The sequence below is a fragment of the Vombatus ursinus genome, unplaced genomic scaffold (assembly GCF_900497805.2).
Source record: "Vombatus ursinus unplaced genomic scaffold, bare-nosed wombat genome assembly UNPS02014781.1, whole genome shotgun sequence".
In the NCBI taxonomy this organism is placed as follows: Eukaryota; Metazoa; Chordata; class Mammalia; order Diprotodontia; family Vombatidae; genus Vombatus; species Vombatus ursinus.
Window position 1 is genome coordinate 42,540,949 of NW_020954559.1, and position 24,749 is coordinate 42,565,697.

Here is a 24,749-nt window from a genome sequence, read left to right on the forward strand (position 1 = left end):
GTATACTCCCTGTACTTTCCCATCCATAGCTCCCAAAGACACCTGGATCTTTAGATTACCTCATCAGTGTCCCTGGCATTCCTTTCCCATGCCCTTTTCCATATAAACCCTAGCTCCATTCTCAGTCTCTTGCAGGTTCCTTAAGAATCCTTGCCCACTGAAAAGCATAACAATAAATCTTTGCCACCTTGGCTTAAAGAATGCTAGAGTCTGTGAATTCATTCCAGACAACCCTGTCCTGTACTTCAGTCTTTGAGGGGTCTCAACTTCTCAGACTGCAAAATTTATGGTGCCCAATGTGGGGCTTGTCTGAAGTCTCAAGCCTTCTCCAAATCAAGGTAAACCTCTCTTTCCTTCTGCCCTGTAGTTGGGTTGAAGGCTTGCTGGGACTTGGGTTGAGCCTGCAACAGGCTCTTGCAAATTTCCCTCTTGACAAGGGGATGCCTTGTTGGGAACTTCTGCAGGTTTTTTCTCCCTCACCAGGACACTGGTCAAGGTGAGTAGACTACAGGAGCAAGTCCTTCTTCTTCTTTTTCTTTTTAGGCTTGTAGGCAAAGAGGATGGGCCAATCTCCCTCTACATCTCGAGATTTGCCCCTATGTTATCTTTTACAGAACTGGAGAAAGCTAAGTCTCCAAGACGTTAAGGAAAATTTTGCCTGGTCTCCATATGATCTGGCACCATGAAAAAAATTGTCTGATTTGTGCAGGGGATTTCTGACAAGTTTCTCTGAGCTTTTGGATTCTCCCTGTCATCTGTATCTGTTCTGTGTTTGTGTCTATGTGGTATGAGTGAGTGTCCATGTGTAATTTGATGCCCTTTGCAGCCAGGTTAGCAAGAGTAGGATCCCAAGGCTGCAGCTGGAATGTTGCTTTCCTTCTCTCCCCCTGTCCCTCCCTGATTACAGCAGCCTCAGAGGAGCAAGTGGATGGGAGAGAGAAAGAGAGAAAAATGCTTTATTATTTAGGTTATATGATTGGTAAAAGGCAAGTCGAGAAGGATCCTCAAAGTGTCAGGTCAGAAGTAGAAAGAAATAAGATATATGCAGTTTTAAAGGGACTTTAATCAAAGTCCATCAGAGGGATAAGTAGGTAGAAGGAAAGGCAAGAAAGTTTAAGCATGTAGGAATGAGAGAGGTATGTGTAGAAAGGAAAGCATAATCTATTTGCATGAACAGTGTGAACAGAGGGTTTGAGTGTAAAAGGTTTTGAAACTTTGGAGAATTGTTGGGAAAAAAATTCTCTCTTTCTCTTTGCATTCTAACTCTGGCCAAGTTTTAAATGTGGAGAGAAAGTCAAGAAAGGAAAGGGGAACTTTTTCCCCTCAAATCAAAAAGAAAGGTAGCACTTTTCTGCCTCACATAAAAGAGAAAAGTTTTTGTGTACCAGAACACAACCAAAAGGTAATTTAATTTATTCTGGTAATATTTTAAATGAAATATGATGTTCTTAATTTAATGCTTAAGTCAGAATTTATTATACTTTTGGCACTAAGGTAAATTGGGAAAATGTATGGATCTGAATTTGTTAACTGGGTGACATTAAGCAAGTTACCTCAGTTTATCTCACATGATTGGAAGGTGCCTAACACAATGCCTGGCAGAGGGCAGATATTATAAATGTTAACTCCTATTATTATTAGTTCCTTAATTATGTGTGACCAGTATACAATGTCAATGGTGAAGAGATGCCCTATTTTCTATGTAAGGAAATTTGGAAATGCATTCAACAGAGTTGGAGTCATCTGATTGGTAATGTGTTTGTTTTAAGTTTTAAACACATATATTGTTTCAAATTGGTAAACTTTTATCAGTTATGTCAATCAGCTTTTCATAATTTGGATGTTATTAAAGTGTGAACTGAAAGAAACTAAAGGGCAGTGGAAAAGCTGTGTAAAACCAGTTATATTATTTTGTCAGCCCTGCTAACCCTGTCTTATAATGCTTTATAACTGCCATTTAGAAAACTAGGTGTTTCCACCTTTACCTGTAATTAAAGAAGAGCTTATAGCTAAAACAATTTGACTATCACTTATGAAAGCTATAAGATTGTTAACTAACTTATTTGAAGTTACTGTTTTAGTGTTAAAACCTAGAATAGTTAATTGATTACTGTGTGAAAAGGAGGGGATTGGGTAAAAGCCTTATCCAGCTTGGTTCTGCCCATTCAAAACAGTCCTCCTTGGGATATGGGGGTCAGCAGGCAGGGGCACCAAGATTAGCTCCTCCCTGGGGTACAAGGCAATTCCCCGTATTTTGAAAACTTGCCAAGGTCCCTGGAAACCAACTGTGTGGGCAAGGTCATCTGCCCTTAGAAAAGAACTTGTTTGGGTTATAGAGTTCCTGAATAATGAACTTAACTTGCTGAGAATTTGCAAGTGTATAGAAATGATTTCTAATGATTGGCTTTTACACCAGGACAAGTTTAAATTTGAGAAAGAAAGATGTTAAGTGAAATCTCTTATGTATGTGAGTCCTGGTAAATCTTTATTGCTCATTGCAATGCCTGGGAGTAAAATTAACTGTATCTGGCTTTAAGCTTTGATTAGTGAAACTTGCTGTTTGAGGTAAAAGGCTCTTGGGACTATAACTAATTTTGTTTTGAGTTTGAATTTGGGTATAGTTATCTACATTAAATCAGTATCTAAGAGAAATGCCACAAGATACTGAGAGGGAATGTGATCCTGTACTGTTAACAGGTGGAGGTCTTCATTTGGGAAAAAGCTGTGAGGGCAATCTTAGCCTCAATCTAGGATGGGATCCTCCTGGCTCAGTTTCCCCATTATGTTTCTTTGAGAAGGAATGTTTCCCATCTGACTATTCTTGAGTCTGGCTATGATGTGAAATGGGTACTGCATGATTGGAGAACTGTGACTGTTTTCTGAATTCAAACAGAGCTAAGGATGTTCTGTCTTGTCAAATTTGGTATGTCACATGTCCCCACCTTTTCCTTTTATAGTAGATTTCTGTGATCAGAGCAAGTGGTCAGTAAAAGACATGAGCACAATGTAAGTATGTGAAATCTTGCTGTTTTAATCTGAATTTGTAGTCATCCCATGGCCTAAGTAAGATTAAAATGAGTGTTTGAATTTATCATATGTAAAAGATTCAATTTCTGAAGTATAATTGGAGAAGGATAAACAAGTTTGTGCAACAAATTTGTGTATCTATTCAGCTGTGAGGTTAAAGTTAGGAACCTCTTTTGTTTAAGGCAGTTTTTGCAAGAAACCCCCTCCCTAATGTAACCAACTCAGAGGTCTTTGCCACCCCTTTTGTTCTGTACTCCTTTATGGGAAAATTTTTCTAACACCCTGTTTCTCAACAGGGAAATATTCCCTTGCTTGGGAGACAAGTTCTACGGCCACTGTACAGGTAAAGACCCCTGTCAGGGGAGGGATTGTAAATGTCTCTGCTGGTCTCCTGACTTGAACCACCTGTAAGGATGCCTACAGTGATGAGTGTCCCCAGAACTTTACCTCTCCCAGCTGTACCAGCTGTTCTGAGGGAACACTCCCTACTTGCACCTATGACCGAATTTCTCCTGCCACTCTCCTGGTAGGCTCTCCCTATTTAATCTTCTCTTCTCAGTTGACACACAATATTACAGTCCCCTTCTAGCTATCACACTCTTGTTGATCTTTTGAAAGTTTCTCTCTTACTTGGAATATTAGCATGCAATCACACTGATCCATGGGGCATCCATGCTCAGTACCTTTTACAAACAGGCCCCATCTGTACCCCTAAGGGATATTCCTTCCTTTGTGGGATGGTGGGCCAGGTGGTGAGGATTCTGGAGAAGAAGTAAAGCAAAATGCCACCACTTGGCAGGACCCCAGGACTGTTGTTCTAACCACTCAATGTTTAACACCTTGTAAGGATTTTGTTGTGTGCTCCCTTGGATTTTTGGCACCCCCTGTGACCATTTTCAGTATTACTGCACCTAGTCCCTCCCCCCTAACAAGAGTGAAGCATGGATTCTGGCACAATGTTCCCTCTGGTACCTTAAAAAGGGAACAGAGTATCTCATGTCTTGGTACGGACATTTACGACATGAGTTCATTCTTTCAAACCTGACAGGCACCATTCACCAATTGGCAAATGACACAGCTTATAGTCCCCGGGACATTCAGCAGCCTCTGGATTCCCTGGCAAATGTGGTCCTGGATTATCAAATAGCTTTGGATTATCTACTTGCTTAGTAGAGGTATCTGTGCCCTGGCCAGTACCTCCTGCTATATGTATATTAACAACTTTCAACAGGTGGAACTCCATACCAAAAGTGTACTAGAACAAAGCTAATTGAATGTGAGACATTTATGAAAACCTTAGTACACCAAGGTCATTCTCTTCTTGGGAATCCTGGCTTCTCTCTGTGTTAACTCCTATTCTTGTCCCACTCCTGATTATATTCTTTTTGCTTCTTTTTGGCCCTTGTCTGCTTAATCTTCTCAGATTTGTCTCCTCCAGGCTCAGTGCCCTCCAATTCCAGATGACTGCTCTGTCCAAGATCACAACCCATCACCCCTTGGATTTGGCATCAGCAAAGTTCCAGACACTGGCTAAAGGGACGAAGGTCCCTTACCCCGAAAGATTTTGGGTCCCATTTGTTTAAGGGGGAATGATGGGGTGCTTGAATGCTTGTGCTTGGACCCCAATTTCTCCCTAGTCTCAGAAACACTGTCTCTGACAATCACTCCCCAGCTCAAGGACTCTGTGCCTAGCAATTACTCATGCATGGTCCCCAGCACGACTCTTATCTCTCTTCCTGGTGCAGCTACACAAAGCTGGGTGAGAGAGTGCTGGCTGCTCAGGCTCCAGCCCTCAGATCATGTCTCTGGAAGCCTCCCAATTCCTTAGTAAGTTCCTGTCTTGTGAGAAAGCTTTCCCTTGTTGCAGAGCATTCTCTCATCAAGACAGAGAGAGAGGGATGCCTTGCCTAACCCAAGGAGTTTTGTCCTTGGCTGGCCCAAGGACTCTTCCTCCTGCCAGACTCCCAAGATCCATACCTCTGTCATCTTCCTCCCTGTCTGGTATACTCCCTGTACTTTCCCATCCATAGCTCCCAAAGACACCTGGACCTTTAGATTACCTCATCAGTGTCCCTGGCATTCCTTTCCCATGCCCTTTTCCATATAAACCCTAGCTCCATTCTCAGTCTCTTGCAGGTTCCTTAAGAATCCTTGCCCACTGAAAAGTGTAACAATAAATCTTTGCCACCTTGGCTTAAAGAATGCTAGAGTCTGTGAATTCATTCCAGACAACCCTGTGCTGTACTTCAATCTTTGAGGGGTCTCAACCTCTCAGACCACAACAGTTAGCCATTACACTAAAAGTTCAGTAGAAGACTATTTCATGCCATTCGTATACTATAACTTGTTCATACATCCCCCAGTTTATGGGTCCTCCCTCAGATTGCTATTCTTTGTCACCTCAAAAGAATTATTGATATTTTTGTACGTCCTTAGAGTCTGTTTTGCTTAGAGCCAATCCCTTCCTAACTTTACCCTTTCCCCTTTCCCTCCTTCATCATTGAATGAAACATATTTCTGTTTGCTCACTCTTCCATTTTACTTCCTGACTTTGGACTCTATGTGAGGGTTGGTCTGAGCTGGTCCTGTTGCTGCATTCTTTAGTTGAGTGTTATGCTATTCTAGGTTCTCAGGGACAAGCTGGAGACCTGAACTTTAAATACTCCCAAAGTGGTCTGATCTGGGGCAAAGTCTGATTTCTGTCCCCCTGGTCTGAAGTCTGCAGGTTTTTCATCTGGATTTAGGTCTGAGAAAGAACAGACTATTACTGGATTCATCCCTTTTCAGATGTCTGGAAAGCTCTATTGTCAGAGTGTTAGAACTGTAGGATCCCCTTTAGTCTAGAATTCCTGCCTTGCTAAAATTCAGGGTGGGCTACATGCTGCAAATAAACCTGAGCTCTGTGCTTAGTGTTTGGGTCATACTACTACTGCTGAACTTCCTCTCCTTACATGAGAATGCCACCCCTGAGGGCAAGTCCTCTTCCTACTCCACCCAGAATCTGTGAGCTGGAACTGGGCTGAAGGTGACAGTGTTGCCTGTTTATATCTGTATCCACCACAGTATGATGTCCTGGTGATGGTCTGGAACCTCCTCTTGCTTCTCCCTAAGTGCTAGAGTGCTCCAAGGGCAGTATGCTATCGGCCCCATCCTGTTCCCATTATAGATCTCCTTGTCTGTTTCCCAGTGCCAAGCTGGACTGGACAAATGTCTTACTGAATCTTTCTGGATTTCTCCATCAGAATTTGTTGGTCACAATTTTTTAGATGTGACTGGAAGAGTTTTGTGGAGCAGGGAAGGAAAAGAATAAGCATTTAAATAGCACCTATTAGTGTCAGATACTGTGCTGAGTGCTTTTTTTTTTAAAAACATATGTCTTTACTGCTTTCTACCACTCTCAAGTGCTAGACTTCCTGCCACCTTGGTTCTAGTTCCCAATACATGTTCATTAAATGTTTGCCTTGTGCCAAGGCCTCCTCTCCAGGCTATACTCTAGACTCTGCAGACTTTCTTTTCCATGCCATAAAGTCTTTCACAGCCAGGTAGTTCACTTTACTTCTGGGTTTCTCACAAGAGAAGTTTCCTTTATCTTTTGGACCCATTCCTCTGATTGGCTGGCTCCTCCCAAAACCTCCATTTTAACAAAAGCACTCAGGTCAGCTGTATCTTCCTTTCCCTCCAGGTCCACTCCTGACTCTCTTATTCTATCATGCTTTGAGCTTTTTAGCTTCCTTTTATGTGTTGTTTTCTCTCATTAAATTTGAGCTCCTTGAGGATAGGGACTGTGTATTCCACTAATACTAGAATCCACCCCAAATGTTCTGGACTATTTGTGCCCAACCTGTGGTAGAACATTCTGAGCTCATATTGGTCTGTTCAACTTTGTCAGTTAGACACACTAAAACTCGACTCTAGTATAATGATGTCATTTTGGTCCTCTTTGAGAACAAAGGACAACAACTAACCACCAATTTCCCTAGTGCTTAGCACAGTGGCTAGCACAAAGTAAATGCTTAATAAATGCTTGTTTACTTGCTGGGGATACAAGAAAGGCAAACACATGGTTCCCACCCTCAAAGAATGTACATTCTAATGGAGGAGAAAATATGCAAATAAATAGGCACATACCAGATATATACAGACTAGATGGAAAGTAATCTCAGAACCTGGCAGACACTCGCAGCTCGGGGGGGGGGGGGGATGCAAAAGATCTATTGCTGGAGGTCAGATTTAAGTTAAGTCTTGAATGAGGCCAGAGAGGCAGAATGTAGAAGTGAGGAGGGAGAGCATTCCAGGCATGGTTAAGCCATTGCAAAGGCATGGAGTTGAGGGTGTTCTGTGTGGGTAATGTCAAATAATCCAGTGTAACTAGATCAAAGAGTATTCTGTACAAAGGCTAGAAAGATAGGAAGGGGTCAGAATATGAAGGGTTTTAAATGGCAATTAGAGGACTTGATATTCAATTCTAGAGGTAATAGGGAACCATGGACTTTAAAGAGTAGGAGGATGACATGGGTTGGAGTATCACTTGGGTAGCTAAGTGGAGGATAGATTGAAGTCAATAATAGGTCAACAAACATTTATTAAGTACCTATTATGTATCAGGCACATATAAAAAGATAAAAAGAAAGGCAAAAGAAAGTTCTTGCCTTCAAGCAATTTACAGTCTAATGGCAAGTGGGAAGAGATTTGAGGAAGGGAGACCAATTAGAAGACTATTGCAATATTCCAGGTGAGAGGTAATGATGGTATACACTAGGGTGGTGACAGTGTGATTGGATAAAAGGAGTGTCATATCTGAGAAATGACATGATTTGTCAATGCAATATATATATAGGATGAACCAAGATTGTTTAACTCCAGAACCAGAATCCAGAGTAAGGTACAAAGAAGTGGATCTGGATTTCTATGAGAGATAATAGGATTTATATATGAGAATTTGGGTAATTCTAGCATACTAACCACCAATCCACAGAAATGGAGATGTACAGTTTAGGAAAACCTCCTGGTGTCACTCTGATTAAACTATAAGCAATGAGGTCCAACTTATGGTTTATTCATAGTAGTCATTTATTAGAAGAGAGTAGAAGGTTCTAAAACGAAGAGGTCTTGTGATATTTAATCCTCTTCGTTATTCTTTCCTTTCTCTCTAAGCTGAGCCCACAGTTAAGGGACAGGTACAGGTCCATTCCACCTAGACTTGTCAATCCATAAGTGCTTGGAAGTTCATAGAAGTGAGGTATTATATGATCCCCAAACATGTGCACTAAATAAAAGTCAGTTTAGAAAGAAAAATTTTGCAGTATACATGTTTGTATTAAAGTGTATGTGCATGCGTGTACATGTATATGATCTCTCTTTAGAAAATTGTTAACATTAGCACAACTCAATTGATGAATAAACATTTACTGAGCCTCTGTCCAGGATGCCATGGTAGATGTGAATACAAAGATGTATAAGGTGCTTACTTGGCCTCAAATAACTTGAAATCAAATTGGGGAAATAGAGTATTTCATAAAAAAAGAACATGACAACACAAGGCTACATGAGGCAGACAGTGTTGCTTCAGGAGTTCAGAGGAAGCTAAACAGAGGGCTAGGTTGGTTCTAAAGACTGAATAGAAGATATGAAACTTGAGCTAGGCTTTGAAGGTAGAGAGAACTGTCACAGAGTAGCAAGGGAGAGGAAGTAATTAAACCACAGAAGCAGGAATACATATGGGTTTTTCAGGGATATTAAGTAGACTAATTTAGCTAGAGGAATAGATTGGTATAGTGGAAAAATGAGAAGCAATGGAGAAATTGTAGATTGGAGTCAGATTGTGGCAGCTCTTGAATGCCAAGGTAAAGGATTAAACTGTAAAATATCCTTCTAAATCTAACAGCTTTTATAGTCATATAAAATGATATTAATGAAGGCTTAGCCTTTTAAAACAGCTAGGCTGGCTCAATGGATAGAATCCTTGGTTTGGAGTTCGGAAGATGAGTTCAAAACCAGCTTCAGAAATTCCCTAGCTATGTGACCTTGGGCAAGTCACTTAAACTCTGTTTGCCACTGGAGAAGGAAGTGGCAAACCACTCCAATATCTTTGCCAAGAAAACCCTAAGTGGGATCAAAAAGAGTTGGACATGACTGAAAATGACTGAAAAACAACAAAAATATTTACTGCCTATCTCTTGTGACTCTCCTGCCTTCCACCCCATTTCTGTGTCTTTAATTTGTATATATCTTGTGCTTAATTATCTGTTTGTCTTGTTTTTCTTATTTAACCTGAGTAAAACATAAACTCCTTAAGAGGAAAGATTGTTTTTTGTTCTGACTTTGAATCACTAAAGCCCCCACATAATTCCAGGCACATAATAAGCTTTTAATAAATGTGTGTTAATGAGTGAATGATATAGTATCAGTGTGACTTTGAGAGACTTCCACTACTCTGTTTAGGTATATTACTTGGTATCATCATCACTAATGATGAGATTTATGGCTGCAATCAAACCCATTCAAGTATGTGTAGGCAAAGAAGCCTGTATTACATGATTCAATTCAATTAAATCCATTAAGCATTTATTGTGCTAGATTCTGGGGAATCGAAGTAAAAAAAAAACAAACCTGCTCCCCAAAAAGACAGTCCCAGACTTCAAAGAGCTTCATGGGCACAATCTCTACCTGACCAGCTTCTTCCCTACCACTGCACCCTCAAGATTTCTGTCCCTTTCCAGTGGCTCTGCAGGTGAACTGTCTTTTACATGTTGTCTTCCCCACCCTTATACCCCAGTTACAAATAAGCTACCTGAGAGCAAGGCTATCTGGATTTTTGTTTGTTTGTATCCTCAGTGCTTAGCACATAGTAAGTGCTTACTTATTTTTCATTCATTCATTCATTCATTCGTAATCTGAAGAGAAGTGAGTGACATAGAGTGTAGGACAAGGTAACCATAAGAAATTAGGGATGAGTTGGTAACTGAGTATTAGACTAAGAAAAATTTAAAAATGGAAAGTATTTGGTTAACTCGTAATTAAGGAGGAAGAGGAATTGGTAAGGGAATGAGGCAAAAATTATGGAAAGAAAAAATTCAACTCGTAGGCATTTTGTGAGAAATCTTAATATCATTGGGAGTCCTAACAGGCAATTATTGTTGGAAGCTTCCTTTTCAGGAAGACAATGTCATAAAAAATTATAGAAACTTGGAAACAATTAATTTTCCTTTAGGAAGGGAAATAATAGCTATGTGTAAGTGCTGGAAGGGCTATCACTGAAAGAAGGATTACATTTATTCTACTGGGCCCTAGAGGGCAGAGGAGGCAGATAAGCCTTGATGTAGCAAAGTCTTCCAAACAACTGGAGCTATTGAAGTGTAAAATGGACTGCCTTAGGAAGTTGTGAGTTCTCCCTCGTTTAGAGGTTTTTAAGAAAAGGTTGAACACCTTTTAGACATGGCATCTGGCATCCTTGGACTCTCTGGCCCTGAGGACCCTTTTCACTGTAATTCTGTAATTCTGAAACAAAGCTTGTTGGGTCCAGGAACATGTAAATTATTACCTACCTCTTTCATGTCTTCATAGAACAGATAAAGAATGGGGTGTTTTTCTTTTGCATCCCACCATCCTTTCACATGATCATACCAGGAACCCCAGAGCACTGGAGGTGAATGGAAGAAAACAGAACAATTAGCATCAGTTATGCTAATTGTAGAATGATGACTCATATCGTACAGCCTGACAAAGTACATACTCAGTCACTGTGGTTGACCTTTACTGACTGCTTGTAAAAGGAAAACATCACCTGGAAGGCTAGATGAGAATTTTTAGTAAATTCAACGAGGAAACAATATCACAAGGATCACAAATTGTTCTTTGTACCAGAAAGAACAATACATATGTAAGTGAATATGTGTGTATATTCATACAGTTTGTTGTTGTTGAGTCATTTCAGTTGTGTCTGACTCTTTGTGACCCCATTTGGGGTTTTCTTGGCAAAGATACTGGAATGGTAGGCCATTACCTTCTCTACCTCATTTTACAGATGAGGAAACTGAGACAAACAGGGTCACACAGTAAAAAATTTGAAGTCAGGAAGACTCATCTTCCTGACTCCAGGCCTCATGCCTTAGCCATTGTACCATGTAGCTGCCCACCAGCAATATATAATTATTAAAAGTATCCTGACATTTCACTTCACCTCCAGCATCTTCAGTCTTTTATGCATGGTCTATTTTGTCAACAATTGGTTCAGAACTTGTGTGTACATACCCAAAGAAGGCTGAAGTGAAGGTCACAACCAATGAAAATTCCTCTATTAAAAATATTCCATTCTCTGCATCATGGTGGGAATGTTGGGAACAATGCTAATTCATCAGTAATTGCCTATATAGGGAAATTTCTACTTGTCAGCTCACTCTTGACAGTTCTTCATGCTCATTCTTACCTTTGTGTCCTTGATCATATTATTTATACTTAGAGTGATATAGGATCAGGCAGGGTGATATGATAGAAAGACGGATGAGTTGCAGTCTATACTATAGGAAGAACCTTTCAAATCAGTGAGATTGTATATCCATTGGAATATGTATTCATAGAGGTTGAGCTCCTTACATTATACCAGGCTAATATCTTCTTATTCATTCAATCCTTCCAACAATTGAGAGATAAATATAAGAGGCATGATCCTAGATTTATAGATGAAGAAACTGAGGGTCAGAGAGATTAGAAGATTTGCCAAGGCCATATGGTTGTTACTAATTCTAGCAGAAGTTCTAAGATTACTGTAACTATGAAAATGCTAGCTTCCCATATCCTAGACAATGTTCTACGTAGAGTAGGTTCTCAATAATTGTTATTGACCAGCAAATTGTTTTGGAAAAGAAATTATAAGTAATTTTGATTCCACTTTGAATAATTTGTAGAATCAGATTTTTGAGGAAGTCTGATTATATTGCTGAAAACAGTATACAAATACAATTAGAAAACGTCCTCCTTTGGTTAGTGCTAATGTCAGGTGATTGATGAATCATGTGACCACAGATCTAGTTCCACTCACCTCTCCCATTCATGAATTCCTCAATGAATTCTTCCAAGGTACCTGGGTCAGGTAGCATTTTATTCATTCTTGAGAAATGATAATAAGATACCAGGGAATCTTTTGCATTTCTTGCCACGTAGATTATCTGTGGTGGACACAGATGTAGGTGAAGCCCATGAAAGGCAGTGAAAAAGAAAATATGAGAGGAATATTCATGTTTATTATTAGCAATTATTTTAAAAATGGTTTGGTTTTTAATTCAATTTTATTTCAACTGAATTCTCTGCCCTCTCCATTGAAAATGCAAGGAAAAAAAACTCATTACAAATATGTAAAGTTAAGCAAAATAAATCCTTACATTAGTCAAGTCCAAAATGATGCCTCAGTATTACCTCTGAGTCCACCACTTCTTTATCTGGAAGCAAGTAGCATGTTAAATTATGAGACTTCCAGAATTATGCTTGGTTATTTTGTTGATCAGCGTTAAGTCTTTAAAAGTTATCTTGCTTCACATAAGTTGTTTTATTGGATCTGCTCCCTTCACGTGCATGAATTCATACAAATCTTGCCAAGTTTCTTTGAAACCACCACCTTCATAATTTCTTGCAACACAATAGTATTCCATCACATTCATATACCTGTTTCCCCATATTCCCAGAATTTTTGGTCAACTTTGCAATTTGAGATTTGATTTTTGCTTCTCTAATTATTAGTGATTTAGAACATTTTTGGGTAAGGTTACTGATAGCTTTTAATTCTTCCTCTGAAAACTGCCTACATACCCTTTGACTATTAATTGGCAAATGGCTCTTCATCTTATAAATTTGCCTCAGGTCCTTCTATATAGCATATAAAAAAGACTTTTATCAGAGAAGCCTTCTGCAGAGATTCCCCTCCCAGTTTCCTGCTTCTCTTCTAATTTTGGCTGCATTAGTTTTGTTTGTACAAAAAAAATTTAATATGTAATTAAAACTGTCCATTTTACCTCCTGTGAACCTCCTTATTGTTTGTGTGGTTATAAATTCTACCACTAAATATAGATCTGACAGGCATCTATGCTTTTCTAATTTTTATATAATACCAATGTTCTTTTCTAAATCACATACCCATTTTGAACTTTTAACCTGGCATATGGTTTGAGATGTTGGTTTAAACCTAGTTTCTGATAGACTGCCTTCCAGTTTTCCTAATAAAATTTGTTGAATAGTGAGTTTTTGCCCCAGTATCTGGGATCTTTATGTCTATCAAACACTAATCTTCTGTGTTCATTTGTGCACACACATATATATTTGCACCTGTATGATGTTTGTGTGTGTATGTGTGTACATAATCTGTTCCACTGATCAAGCTTACTATTTCTTATTCAGTGCCAAATTATTTTAATGATTACAGATTTGTATTATAGTTTGAGTTTGAGTTCTGGTTCTGCCATGCCCTTTTCTTTTCCACTTTTTCATTAACTTTGTTGATATTCTTGACCTTTGTCCTCCCTTCAGATGAATTTTATTCATTATTTTTTCTAGTTCTAGAAAGCATTCATGTATTGTTTTTATTGGCATGGCAATGAATGAGAAAATTAATTTAATCAATATTGTCATTTTATTATATTCACTTACCACGAACAACTATTTTTTCCAGATATTTAGATCTTTCTTTATTTGTGTAAGTGTTTTGTAATTGTGTTTAGGTACTTTCTGGGTATCTTGACAATTAGACTCCCAAGTATTTCATACTCTCTGTATTTATTTCAGATGGAATTTCTCCTTCTATTTCTTCCCATTGAGTTTTGTTAGCAATGTACAGAAATGCTAATGATTTATGTGGGTTTATTTTATACCCTACAACTTTGATGAGATTGTTAATTGTTTCAATTAGTTTTTTCACTAAGTCTCTAAGTTTCTCTGAGCAAACTATCATATTATTTGCAGATGTTATGATTTTGTTTTCTCCTTGGCTGTGCTGATTACTTCAGTCTCTGTCTCTCTGTCTCTGTCTCTGTCTCTCTCTCTCTCTCATTTTATTTGTGATAACTAGCATTGCTAGCTCTATGTTAAATGGTAATGGTGATAATGGACATCTCCACTTTACCGCTGACCTTATTGGAAAGGCTTCAAGGTTATCCCCATTACAGATAATTCTGGCTCTTGGTTTTCAGATAGACACTGCTTATCAAATTAAGGATATTTTCAGCTTATTTCCATGCTTTCTAGGGAATCGGTATTCTATCTTGTCAAAACCTTTTTCTGTATGTATTGACGTAATATGATTTTGTTATTCTTGTTATTAACATGGTCAATTATGTTTATAGTTTTCTTAATACTAAACTAGCCCTATATTCCTGGTATAAATATGTTTAATCTAGCTATAATGGGTAATCTTTGCTATGCATGTTGTTTATTGGACACCTATTACTTATATGTACATAAGTTGTTGATGTGTTGCTATAGTCTCCTTGTTAATGTGTTTAAACTTTTTGCCTAAATATTCATTAAAGAAATTGGTCTATACTATTTTTTCTCTGCTTTGACTCTCCCTAATTTAGGTATCAAGACACATTTTTGTCATAGAAATAATCTGGAGTTTTTTTTTCATATTTTCTCAAAGAATTTATATGGTATTGGAGTTAGTTGTTCTTTAAATATTTGGTAGAATTTGCCTCTAAATTCAATTGATTCTGGCATTTTCTTTTATTTTTTCTGACTTTTGATTTTGCTTTGATATGTCTTGAAGTCTCATGAATTCATTAGCTTTGGCTCATTCTAACGTTCAGGAAGTTATTTTCTTTAGTAAAGTTTTGGTAAAGTTTGTACCTATCTCTTGTTCCAACCTGTCAATTCTCTTTCCATATCTTCCACAATTTCAATTTATTTTCTCATTTTTCCTCTTCTACTATCATTTGAATGTGAGGCATTTGGGGTTAAGTGACTTGCCCAGAGTCACAGAGCTAGTGAGTGTTATGTGTAAAGGCTGGTGCTCTATCTGCTGTGCCACCTATCTGCCCCCATCATTTGGTTTTTAAAAACATTTTTAGCACTTAAATAAAATAACTCTGGCTTTATATCTTCCAGGAATTCTGGCTGAACTTCTGTCCATTTTTTTTGAGGCTTTGCTTGACTACTTCAATTTATTCTCTTTTTCTGGGCTTTTTTTCCAGATTCTCCATAGACATAATTATCTTTATGCTGTGATTCTTTATTAATTTGATTATTCTACTAGCCCACTTCTTGACTCTGGACTTTTTATTAGAACTGGGTTCTGTGGACTTCTGAGGGTGGGGGAAGAAATGTCTGCACTGAGCTTTGGGTCTTGTAAGTCTGTCTACAGCTTTCATGTGGTATTGAGTGTCATGTTATTTCAGAACCTCAGAGACAAGTCAGTCTGGGGACCTACAATCTTTCAGTGTTCCCAAACATTTCTGTTTATCTTTCTAAGGTGATGTGGGTAGAAAAAATAGCTCAGTGTGATCTTTTTCCTGGATTTTCTGATCAGAATTTGGTCTGGTGTGTTTTCTAGATTTTTTTTGGAGTAGGAATAGTGGGATAGCTAGACTATACTTCTTCCTTATACTCCACTTTCTTTATCCCACATTCCCCACACAAGATTGTTTAAAGACTTGGGGCACATGAGAGATGGCAGAATGTCATCTGCAGATTGTGGACTGTAATAGAAGGGAAACTTTTCCTTTTTATCCATATGAGAATCTTTATCTAGTACTAGGTAAAGGCAGAAAAAAGTATTTAGAATTTAGAGATCTGACAATTTCTCTATCATGAATTCCAACACTGTAGGTAAGTTTTCACTACAACTTTCCCCACAATTATAAGATCAAAAAGACCCTTTAGAGTCTTAGTTGAATGATGGGTCCACTTGAGATATCTGTTTCATAATTCCCAAGTCATCTGTGTAGTGGATTGGTGCTTGTAAGCAGGCAGGGATGAGCTGAAAGAGAGAGGGAGAAGGTGCTATACTCATATTCTTCCCTAGTTGCCTTTGAGTCTAATTTGATCACCTGCGTTGGCTCAGTGAAATAGTGAAGAAGAGATAAAGGAACTCCTCACACTTTAATGAATATCATCTTTACTTTTCCTAAGGGATGCCATTATTCTGTGTCTCACTACTTCACCATTGTCTGATCCTTAGAAGCAGGGTAGATCATTGGAAAAAGGACTAGATTTGGAATTTTGAAACTAGGTTTCTAATCTTAACTTACACCCCAACTTTGAGATCTTCCTCCTTCTGCTTCTTTATGCCTTGTCTTCTTTGGTCCAAATATTCCCATTGCTCCCTCATGATTGTGTTTTACTGTGTGACTCTGTCTTCTTTCATGCAATGTGGATTATTCATAATTACATTCAGTTCCATCTCAGAGTGATCACTTACTACCTGTGTGACCTTGGCAAGTCACTTTACTTTTCTCTCAGCCTGAGAAGGTTCCTGGGATTAGACTAGATGATCTCTTAAAGCTACTATATATGTATATGAAAGTTTTAATCCTGATAACGACCAACACATGTACATTTCTAGATGCTTGTATCATGCTTCTAGGTAGCAAACTCATGATAATAGCTGACATATACACAGTGCTTTACATACATTATCTCATTAAGCTTTCATAACAACACTGAGTCAAGTACTAGGAGTATTATAGGTATTGTTGCCCCAAATTTGCTAATGAGGCTGCTGAGACTCAGTGAAATTTAGTGCCTTTCTCTTGGTCATACAGCTAACTAGTGTCAGTATTTGTATCCAGGTCTCTTCAGATTCCATGTCCCATATTCTTCTTCATCTTCCTCTTTAAGAGGTAACAATTGATAAATGGTCAGAGTATATGAACAAGCAGTTCTCAAAGGAATAAATTCAGGCTATTGATAGCCATATGCAAAAAACATTTCAAATCATTAATATTGAGGGTCAGAGTAACTGAAGCAGCTTTGAGGTTCCTTCTCATACCCATCAGTTTGATGAGGGTAACAAAAGATAACAATTGTTGGAAGGGCTGTGGAAAAAGAGGCATGTGGAAGGAGCTGTAAATTACTACAGCTGTTCTGGAAAAAAATTGAAACATTCTTCCAAAGTTACTAACAATGCATACCTTTTCACTCTGGAATACCAATACTAGGCCTATGCCCCAAAGAGATAAAGAGAATGAGGACTCATATGTACAAAAATATTGATAACAGTTCTTTTTTAGCGGACAAGAACTGGAAACTAAGAGTGTGTTTATCAATTGGGGAATGACTGAACAAAGCAACATGTATGAATACAATGGAATAATAATATTTCATAAGAAATGATGAAATGGATAGATTGAGAGAATAACCATGTTTCCAGAGGACCAATGATGATGAATGCTACCTGTGTTCTGACAGAGAGGCAATGGCCTAATAATGCAAAATGAGACACACATTTCTGAACATAGCTAATATGAAAATTTGCTTTGCTTGACTATACATGTTTGTTTTAAAGGTTTTATTATTTTTTTTCATACTCAGAAAGAAGGTACAAAGGAGAGAAAACACATGCTTGGTATTTGGAAAAAAAAGAAAATTAAATTAAATAAAACATAAAACCTCTTCATAACTTAATTTTGAAGCAGCTATTATATTTGCTCACCAAGGATAAAATTAAATTAAATAAAACATAAAACCTCTTCATATCTTAATTTTGAAGCAGCTATTACATTTGCTTACCAAGGACTGATCACAAGTTGAAAGAACTGAACAGTGATTTCATTGGTTTAGAATTCTCAGGTGAAGGGATTCTCTCTGCTTCTGTGGGTTAGTACCTTCTTTTCAACTAAGAGTCTTAGAGAGTTGCCTGGTGTACTGAAAGGTTAAGTTACTTATCCGGGGTCCTATAACTTGGATATGTTAAAGGCAGGACTTGAAATCTGGTCTTCCTGACTTTAAGGCTGACTCCCTAATGACTACACAATGATACCTCTCCATATATAAGCAAATATTTCTAAATTTTGTGGCATTTCCTCCACACTCTTTGTTTGAGTTGTTTTCTATATACAAAGTCAGAGAGAATGTTAAGAATAAAGCAAAGTGGAACCTGACCCAAAGACAGTCAATGAAAGAAGACTTTTGACTGGAGAACTCCACTCTCAGTATGCTGTATGATGAAAATTGGATGCAAGTCTTTGGCATTGTGAAGGTACTGTTGTCTACCATGCATAGCCGCTAGATGAGTCTTTTTAAGAAAGACTTGCTTGCTGTTCTCTAGAATACAAGTTAATGCTGAGCAAGACAGATTTGAATTACTGGCTGATCTTACCTTTGAATTTTGTTCCCAGAAAGATGGTGGTAACATCTGGACAGGTAGATGTGTTTTCAGTGTTCTTGGAGAAGGCATTTTAATAGCTAGATCCAGACCTGCAAAATAGTGTAGTGTCATTTAGATGTCATTCAGATTTCCTCTGCTATGAAGTTTTTGTGTAAGTGCTTCACAGACATTCCAAAGAAGTTTTTACTGTGTATAAAGTGATTATTTTTGACTGTCTTGTCCTCCTTTCTGAATATCAATAATAGTAATAGCTGGCATTTGTATAGTACATTAAAATTTCCAAAGCACTTTACAGATATTAACTCCTGTGACATGAAGATGATTTACCATCAATGCCAGCAACAGCACTAGCAGTACAGTTGATATAAATCAGCAGATAGTTCTCTGCTCCTTGACATAAGCACAAGGTCATCAGATAAGAGTTAGCTTTGAGGGCCCAGGGAAACATATGAGATCTGTGTCTTTAATATCATTTGAGAAATATTTGACTATCCATTGTGCTAATCTAACCCTAGAATGGGGAATAGAAAGAGGGCAACAGAAGATAAGAAGCCTGTACGAGAGGAAGGAGGGTATAATGTTGGATTTTAGTGGCTCTTACCCATGACCCGAATGCATTGCTTTAGCCCATAGGGGTCCTAGTTATTCAGTGGTTTTGATACTGACCAGAAATTCATATGACTCAAGGCTTTATTAATTTAATGATATAATTAAATTTAGCCTCTATAGTAATTGCTGATAGATTCAAATCTGCTAGCATGATGTCGAAGAGGAGTAAGTTATACAATCGATGGTAGTAGTGGGCAGCTGATTAGGGTCTTTAAGCTAGTTCAAATATGTTTGCTTCCCAATAAGGGAAAACTTTTTTTTTTGAAACTAAAAATCTTAGGTGGGCTATATATGGCCTATAGACAGCATGCTGGATGGTAGGATTTTAATCCTTATTCCTAAGATGCTTTTAATTTTCTAGATTTATACTGCCATATATACACATATATACATATGCACATGTGTGTATATATGCAAACATGCATGTACATAATACATATATGCATCCACACAAACACACGTGTATTGCTCTCTGTGTGATCCATTTAAGTGTAAGTTGTGGAGCTGAAACAGCGTGAAGTATAATAGGATGACCTCACTGTTTTCTGAATATTATTATGTCTTAATCCCACTTGTTTTTGTATTATCAATGACATGGCGATAGAAAATATACTCTCATTTTAAAGAGAGTGCTTCAGGACTACCACAACTAGTGCATAAACTTGGAATTATTTTCTGAGAGTAAAAATCTGTGGGGCAGCTAGGTGGTGCAGTAGATAGAGCACCAGCCCTGGAGTCAGGAGGATCTGAGTTCAAATCCAGCCTCAGATATATAACACTCCCCAGCTGTGTGACCCTGGGCAAGTCACTTAACCCCATTGCCTAGCAACAAAACAAAAAACAAAAAAAATCTGTGATAGATAGGATAGAAAGGATAAGATAGAATATGAAATCGATAAGATAGAAAAGAACTGCAATGGAATAGATACACCCTGTTTCATTTATAGATCACAAATGTCAGGCAAACACCTTCTCCTCATCCATTTACTGCCTCCTTTTTGTAAAGAAGGGGATGAGATAAAAGAAAGGAAAAATGTAAGAGAAGTGGATGGAAGGACATCAACAATTAACAATCATACCTCTGAACATAAATGGGATAAATTCACCAACATAATGGAAAAGCATATCTAAGTAGAATTGAAAAGAATCTATTAATAGCCTTTTTAAGAGAAAATTTCTGTGGTAAAAAAGAGGCTTATAATGATCCATAGGCACATATTTTTAAAACAGGAAGTTGAATTGTGGTTTTGGAAAGAGCTCTTTTCCAGAAAAGGCTAATAGGTTCAGGACCCTAATTTTGAGGCTAATCCAATTTTAGTTGAGCAAACTTACCAGAATTGAGGGGTGGAGGCAGAACCCACTCAAGAAAAGGATGCCTATCAAAGGTGTTAGCTCGTTGGCACTTCTTTATATCCCCTTCATTTTGGATCATATCCACAATCTCTTGTGTCCAGGTCGTACCTGAAAGAATTTGGACTATTATTTAGCCTACCTATTTAAAGCGTATTTTAACCCTGCATAATCCATTTATTCATTCAACAAATGAAAGCACTTGTTATCTGCAAGGCAATATATGAGAAATATATTATAGAATAATATTATGAGTAATGTGAATAATAGCATTCATTTATTATGAAATAAAAGATTCAGCCAATTCACTCAATAAGCATTTAGTAAGAGCCCATTATGTCTAGAGCACTGTGCTAGGCTTTGGGGGAGATGCAATGTTTTAGGAAGGAGATCACAGTCTGGTGGAACGATAACCCAGTCAAGTCTCAGATATATTGTTGATCACTATTGATGAAGAGACTTTCCACACTGGAACTTCCCTACAAAGATGAAATCACATTTATTATTTATTTTAAAAGAAAAATAATAAATAAATAAATAAGAGACAAGGCATCTATAAAATGAAATGGTTGGACTGAATGACTTTAAAATCCTGTCTAGCTCTAAGTCTACAGTATATATTGCAGTAGTACAAGCAAAGAATGGCAATATTCTTGAAGGAAAGAAAGATCATGGGATCATGCATCTAGATATGGAAGGGAATTCAGAGAACATTGTTTTACAGATTGTGATTAACACTCACAGCAATTAAAGGACTTGCACAAAATCACATGGATCACATGTAGCTGTTATCATGGCAGGCTTCAAGAGGATGGCCAGCTTTTGGTATTGGTCTTGAATGATGAACTTTAGGAGGGACGTGGGAGGGATGTATTCCAAGAGAAGGAGAAAACAGTAGGAAAAAAGGCACAACATGACTTTTGGGGAAATGGCTGGTAATCTAATTTGATTGGAAAAAGATGCAGTAGTGGAAAAAAATTAAGTGGTATTTGGGGTTTGGTGGGAGCTAGACTGTGGAGGGCCTTGTATTAGAATCTTGAATTCTCCCAAATGCATGCAAACTTATTGCAGATAGTGAGTTTGCAATGCAAATTAACTTGCACATAAAGTTTGTTAGACCAACCAAAGGTCTCCCATAAGAAGGTTCTGACTTGATCTATTCTTTATTTTGTCTTAGATTTTTAATAAATTAGAGCAGCAAAAGTGCTCTCTGTCATCTTTTAAAAAAAAGTTTCTTTGGTTTACTCTTTAAATACAGACTGGAAGACGCTGAATGGAAGCGTTAAGAGAATGGAAAATGAGAATTTTCACTTTCAAGAAGTCAGAAGAAGAAGCAGAAAAGAAAGAAAAAGTACCCAAGTGTATTCTGTATGTAAAATTCTTTCCTTATTGTCGGCTTTTATACACACATAGCTTCATTCTGAACTTTTGATCACTGTATTAAGTTATGAAGTGGCTTTGGCTGGCACAGACAGAGGAGATTCCACCTGGCTACAATAATTATGGGGATGGTAAAGACGTCCCTTAAGAGGACTGATGGCTTTATGGATTGTCCCTGAGGAGCTGGGCCTCAGTGAGTCCTGATCTGTTCTAAGGGCATATCTCGATTCATAGAGGGAAAAAAAAAATCTGTTTCCATTTTGTAAATCTGGGGGCTGAGATGGGGAAAAGGAATTATATACCTCATAGAGAAAATTCATTGTCCAGTCATTGGGCCAAAGAGGAATGATATACATTTTGTTGCAAGAAGAAAAAGATACTTCCAACCTATTTTGTCATTTTCCTTGTTCACATTTTGCTATTTTCATTGGGAGGTTTTCCTTTGTAGCTAACTGTCATATCAGGTAGCAGCTCATGGGATCCTTAATGGTAACACAACATTTATAATTTATATTCAACATAGTGCTTTACGTGCCTTAGAGAAAGCTGTGACATCTTAGATAAAGAACTGGCCTGGGTGCTAGGAAGAGCCCAGTTGAAGTCTTACCTCTGACACTGACTTTACCTCCATCTAAGAGGACAAAAGGTGAGGGGATGCTTGTCCATTGTAAGCAGCCTTTTCCTTTTAGTGAAGGTGATGAAAACAGGACTATCCTCTGACTTATATTTAACCTCTTTTCTTTTTATTTATGGACAATGAAATTTGAATTTCATATAATTTTCATAATTCACAAAATATCATCCTCCTTTTGATTGTTTTTCAAACATTTATAATGTAAAACTGTTCTTAGCCTGTGGGCTAGACTGATGCTGGTCACCTTTATTTTATTCCATTTCATTCTGGAAAATATAGCACAATTATCTTATACAATGGATTCATGTTAATTCTAAAGCTTAATTTAGGGAAAATTGCAGATAGGGCCCTTCTGCCTTTTGGTTCCTCATCTCAACCTCTACTCCCCTTCTTCCAAGGAACCCAACATGCTACCGTCTGGTTAGTGAGATCTTCTCACATGTGCCTCAACTATTATCCTAAGTCTCATGTCCATTGTTTCCTACTCCAAAACTATTTCTCTCTTTCTCTTCTTTCTTTCCAAAAAGTGAGCCTATTCCTTTAATTAAGAAGAGCTTAACTGGGTGTTAGAAGGAAAACAGAATTCTTGGGGCTGGTGGGAGTGAACAAAGCTAGTAGGGCACTTTTGCCATTTTGCCCAGGGCTAGATCTGTAATAGACATGAAATCAATTAGAAGCCCACTTCTTCCTGACTTGATAAAGCTAGATTCATCTCTGTGCCTTTGATTTCCACACACCTACCTGCTTTTGCATATGTTGCAATGAGCAGATCATCAGGCTTGGCTTGGAAGTTCCAAATTTTGTCCCAATTATCACTTATCGTCTTGGTCATGAGAATCCCGTTGATTTCTTTGGTTTCTGTATTTAGGGGCTCTTCATTCAGTTGGAGATAGTTCATCTTCTCAAGAGACATTGTGTGATGAGACTTGCCAGTTGCTTAAAGAAAACATGCACCTCAGTCATTTTTCCAAAATCCATTGCAACAATTTCTTTCTTACAGTTTCTTGAGGACATAGGAGGTTTTTTGTAGGAATATTCAACGGTTTTTAAAAATGCAAACCTAACGGAGAGAAGCTAGGCTTGTTGTAGCTGGGAGGTTGCTATTTCTATAATGTTTTTGATAGTATCATTTTAAGAACAGCATAACTCTTGGTTGGTTGAAGGGTTTTCTTGGTCAAGAGACCAAGGTTTCATCCAGCAGGCTAGACTTGGGCCTGGCCTTAACTGGAGGTGAAGTACATGCTGCCCTTGCCTTCAAAAAGAAACTGTTTATTGATAGTTGAAATTTCCTCAGCAGGGAAAAATATTTTCCTCCTGCAATTACAGATAAGTCTTAAAAAGAAAAGGAACACAGAGTTTCATATATGCGTATGTATGTTTAGGTATGTATATATATATGTATATATATATGTTTATATGTGTGTGTATCCACACACACACATACACACACACTTTTTTTTTCTTTTTTTCTTTTGGTGAGGCAATCAGGGTTAAGTGACTTGCCCAGTGTGACACAGCTAGTAAGTGTCAAGTGTCTGAGGCCAGATTTGAAATCGGGTCCTCCTGACTCCAAGGCCAGGCTCTATCCACTGCACCACCTAGCCACCCCCCACACACATGTTTTGAAGCAGCTTTGTGACCTTACACAAGTCTCTCTGGGTCTCAGTTTCCTTAGACAAATAAAGAAAATTTTAAAAATTAAGAATAAAAGCCATGGTAGAAAAAACATCTAGTCTAATTTCCTCATTTTATAGATGTGAAACATAAAGCTCATAGAGGTGAAGTGAATTGGCTAAGGGCCTACAAGTATCAGAGGAAGAATTTGGACCCTATTCTTTCCTATTTCAGTAATTCATGCAAATTAAGATGGATATGTTAAAAATATAAGAATTGATTCAGAAGACAAGTCTTATCCTTGGTGCCCCTTTCTCCACTTTTATCACCAGCCCTCCCTTCTTCAACCCTGTCCTTACTTGCACTCAGTAATTTCATGTTGCTTTCCCCAACCAGTATTCCATGTCTTAAATTTTTCTCTTTGTTCCTCACTTGAAACTTGGATTTCCTTTGTCTTAGTCCTTCACTTCTTCTGGGATATTCAGTTAAGCTGTTAAATGAGTGTGTACTGAGTGATTAATTTGTATTAATAAGTTACTGGGCAGTTCTGCTCCTGTACCCCTTTTCTCTTACTCCTTTTTCTTCTTCTTAGGTAACGTATTCAGATTTTAGGCTTAGAAATACCTCCTTGTAAAGACTAGGCTCCAATGGGGGAGATTTTAGGCACTGTTTTGGTTAACGAGGGAAAGCATTTTAGATACATGGTTTCTTAGCTCCCCTGAAATCCTATCACACAGGTGGTTAATCTTCTCATAAGGCCAACTCTGGTTATGTTGGTTTTACAAAATGCTCCTCCCTCCCCACCTTGGGGTGAAAGTTTGTACTGTT

General features: G+C 37.9%; 1 protein-coding gene across 4 annotated transcripts in view; it reads right to left on the minus strand.

The window, feature by feature from the left end:
- LOC114046263 (sulfotransferase 1C1) overlaps positions 1-24,749 on the minus strand; it is a 40,325-nt gene that overhangs the window by 1,957 nt on the left and 13,619 nt on the right. For all 4 annotated transcript variants that reach the window (XM_027866547.1, XM_027866549.1, XM_027866548.1 and 1 more), the window contains 5 exons: positions 23,049-23,243; positions 20,276-20,404; positions 18,326-18,423; positions 12,065-12,191; positions 10,572-10,666 (listed from right to left, as the gene is read on the minus strand). In XM_027866547.1, the coding sequence (XP_027722348.1) occupies positions 10,572-10,666; positions 12,065-12,191; positions 18,326-18,423; positions 20,276-20,404; positions 23,049-23,243 (644 nt within the window). The remainder of the gene's footprint in view (positions 1-10,571; positions 10,667-12,064; positions 12,192-18,325; positions 18,424-20,275; positions 20,405-23,048; positions 23,244-24,749) is intronic.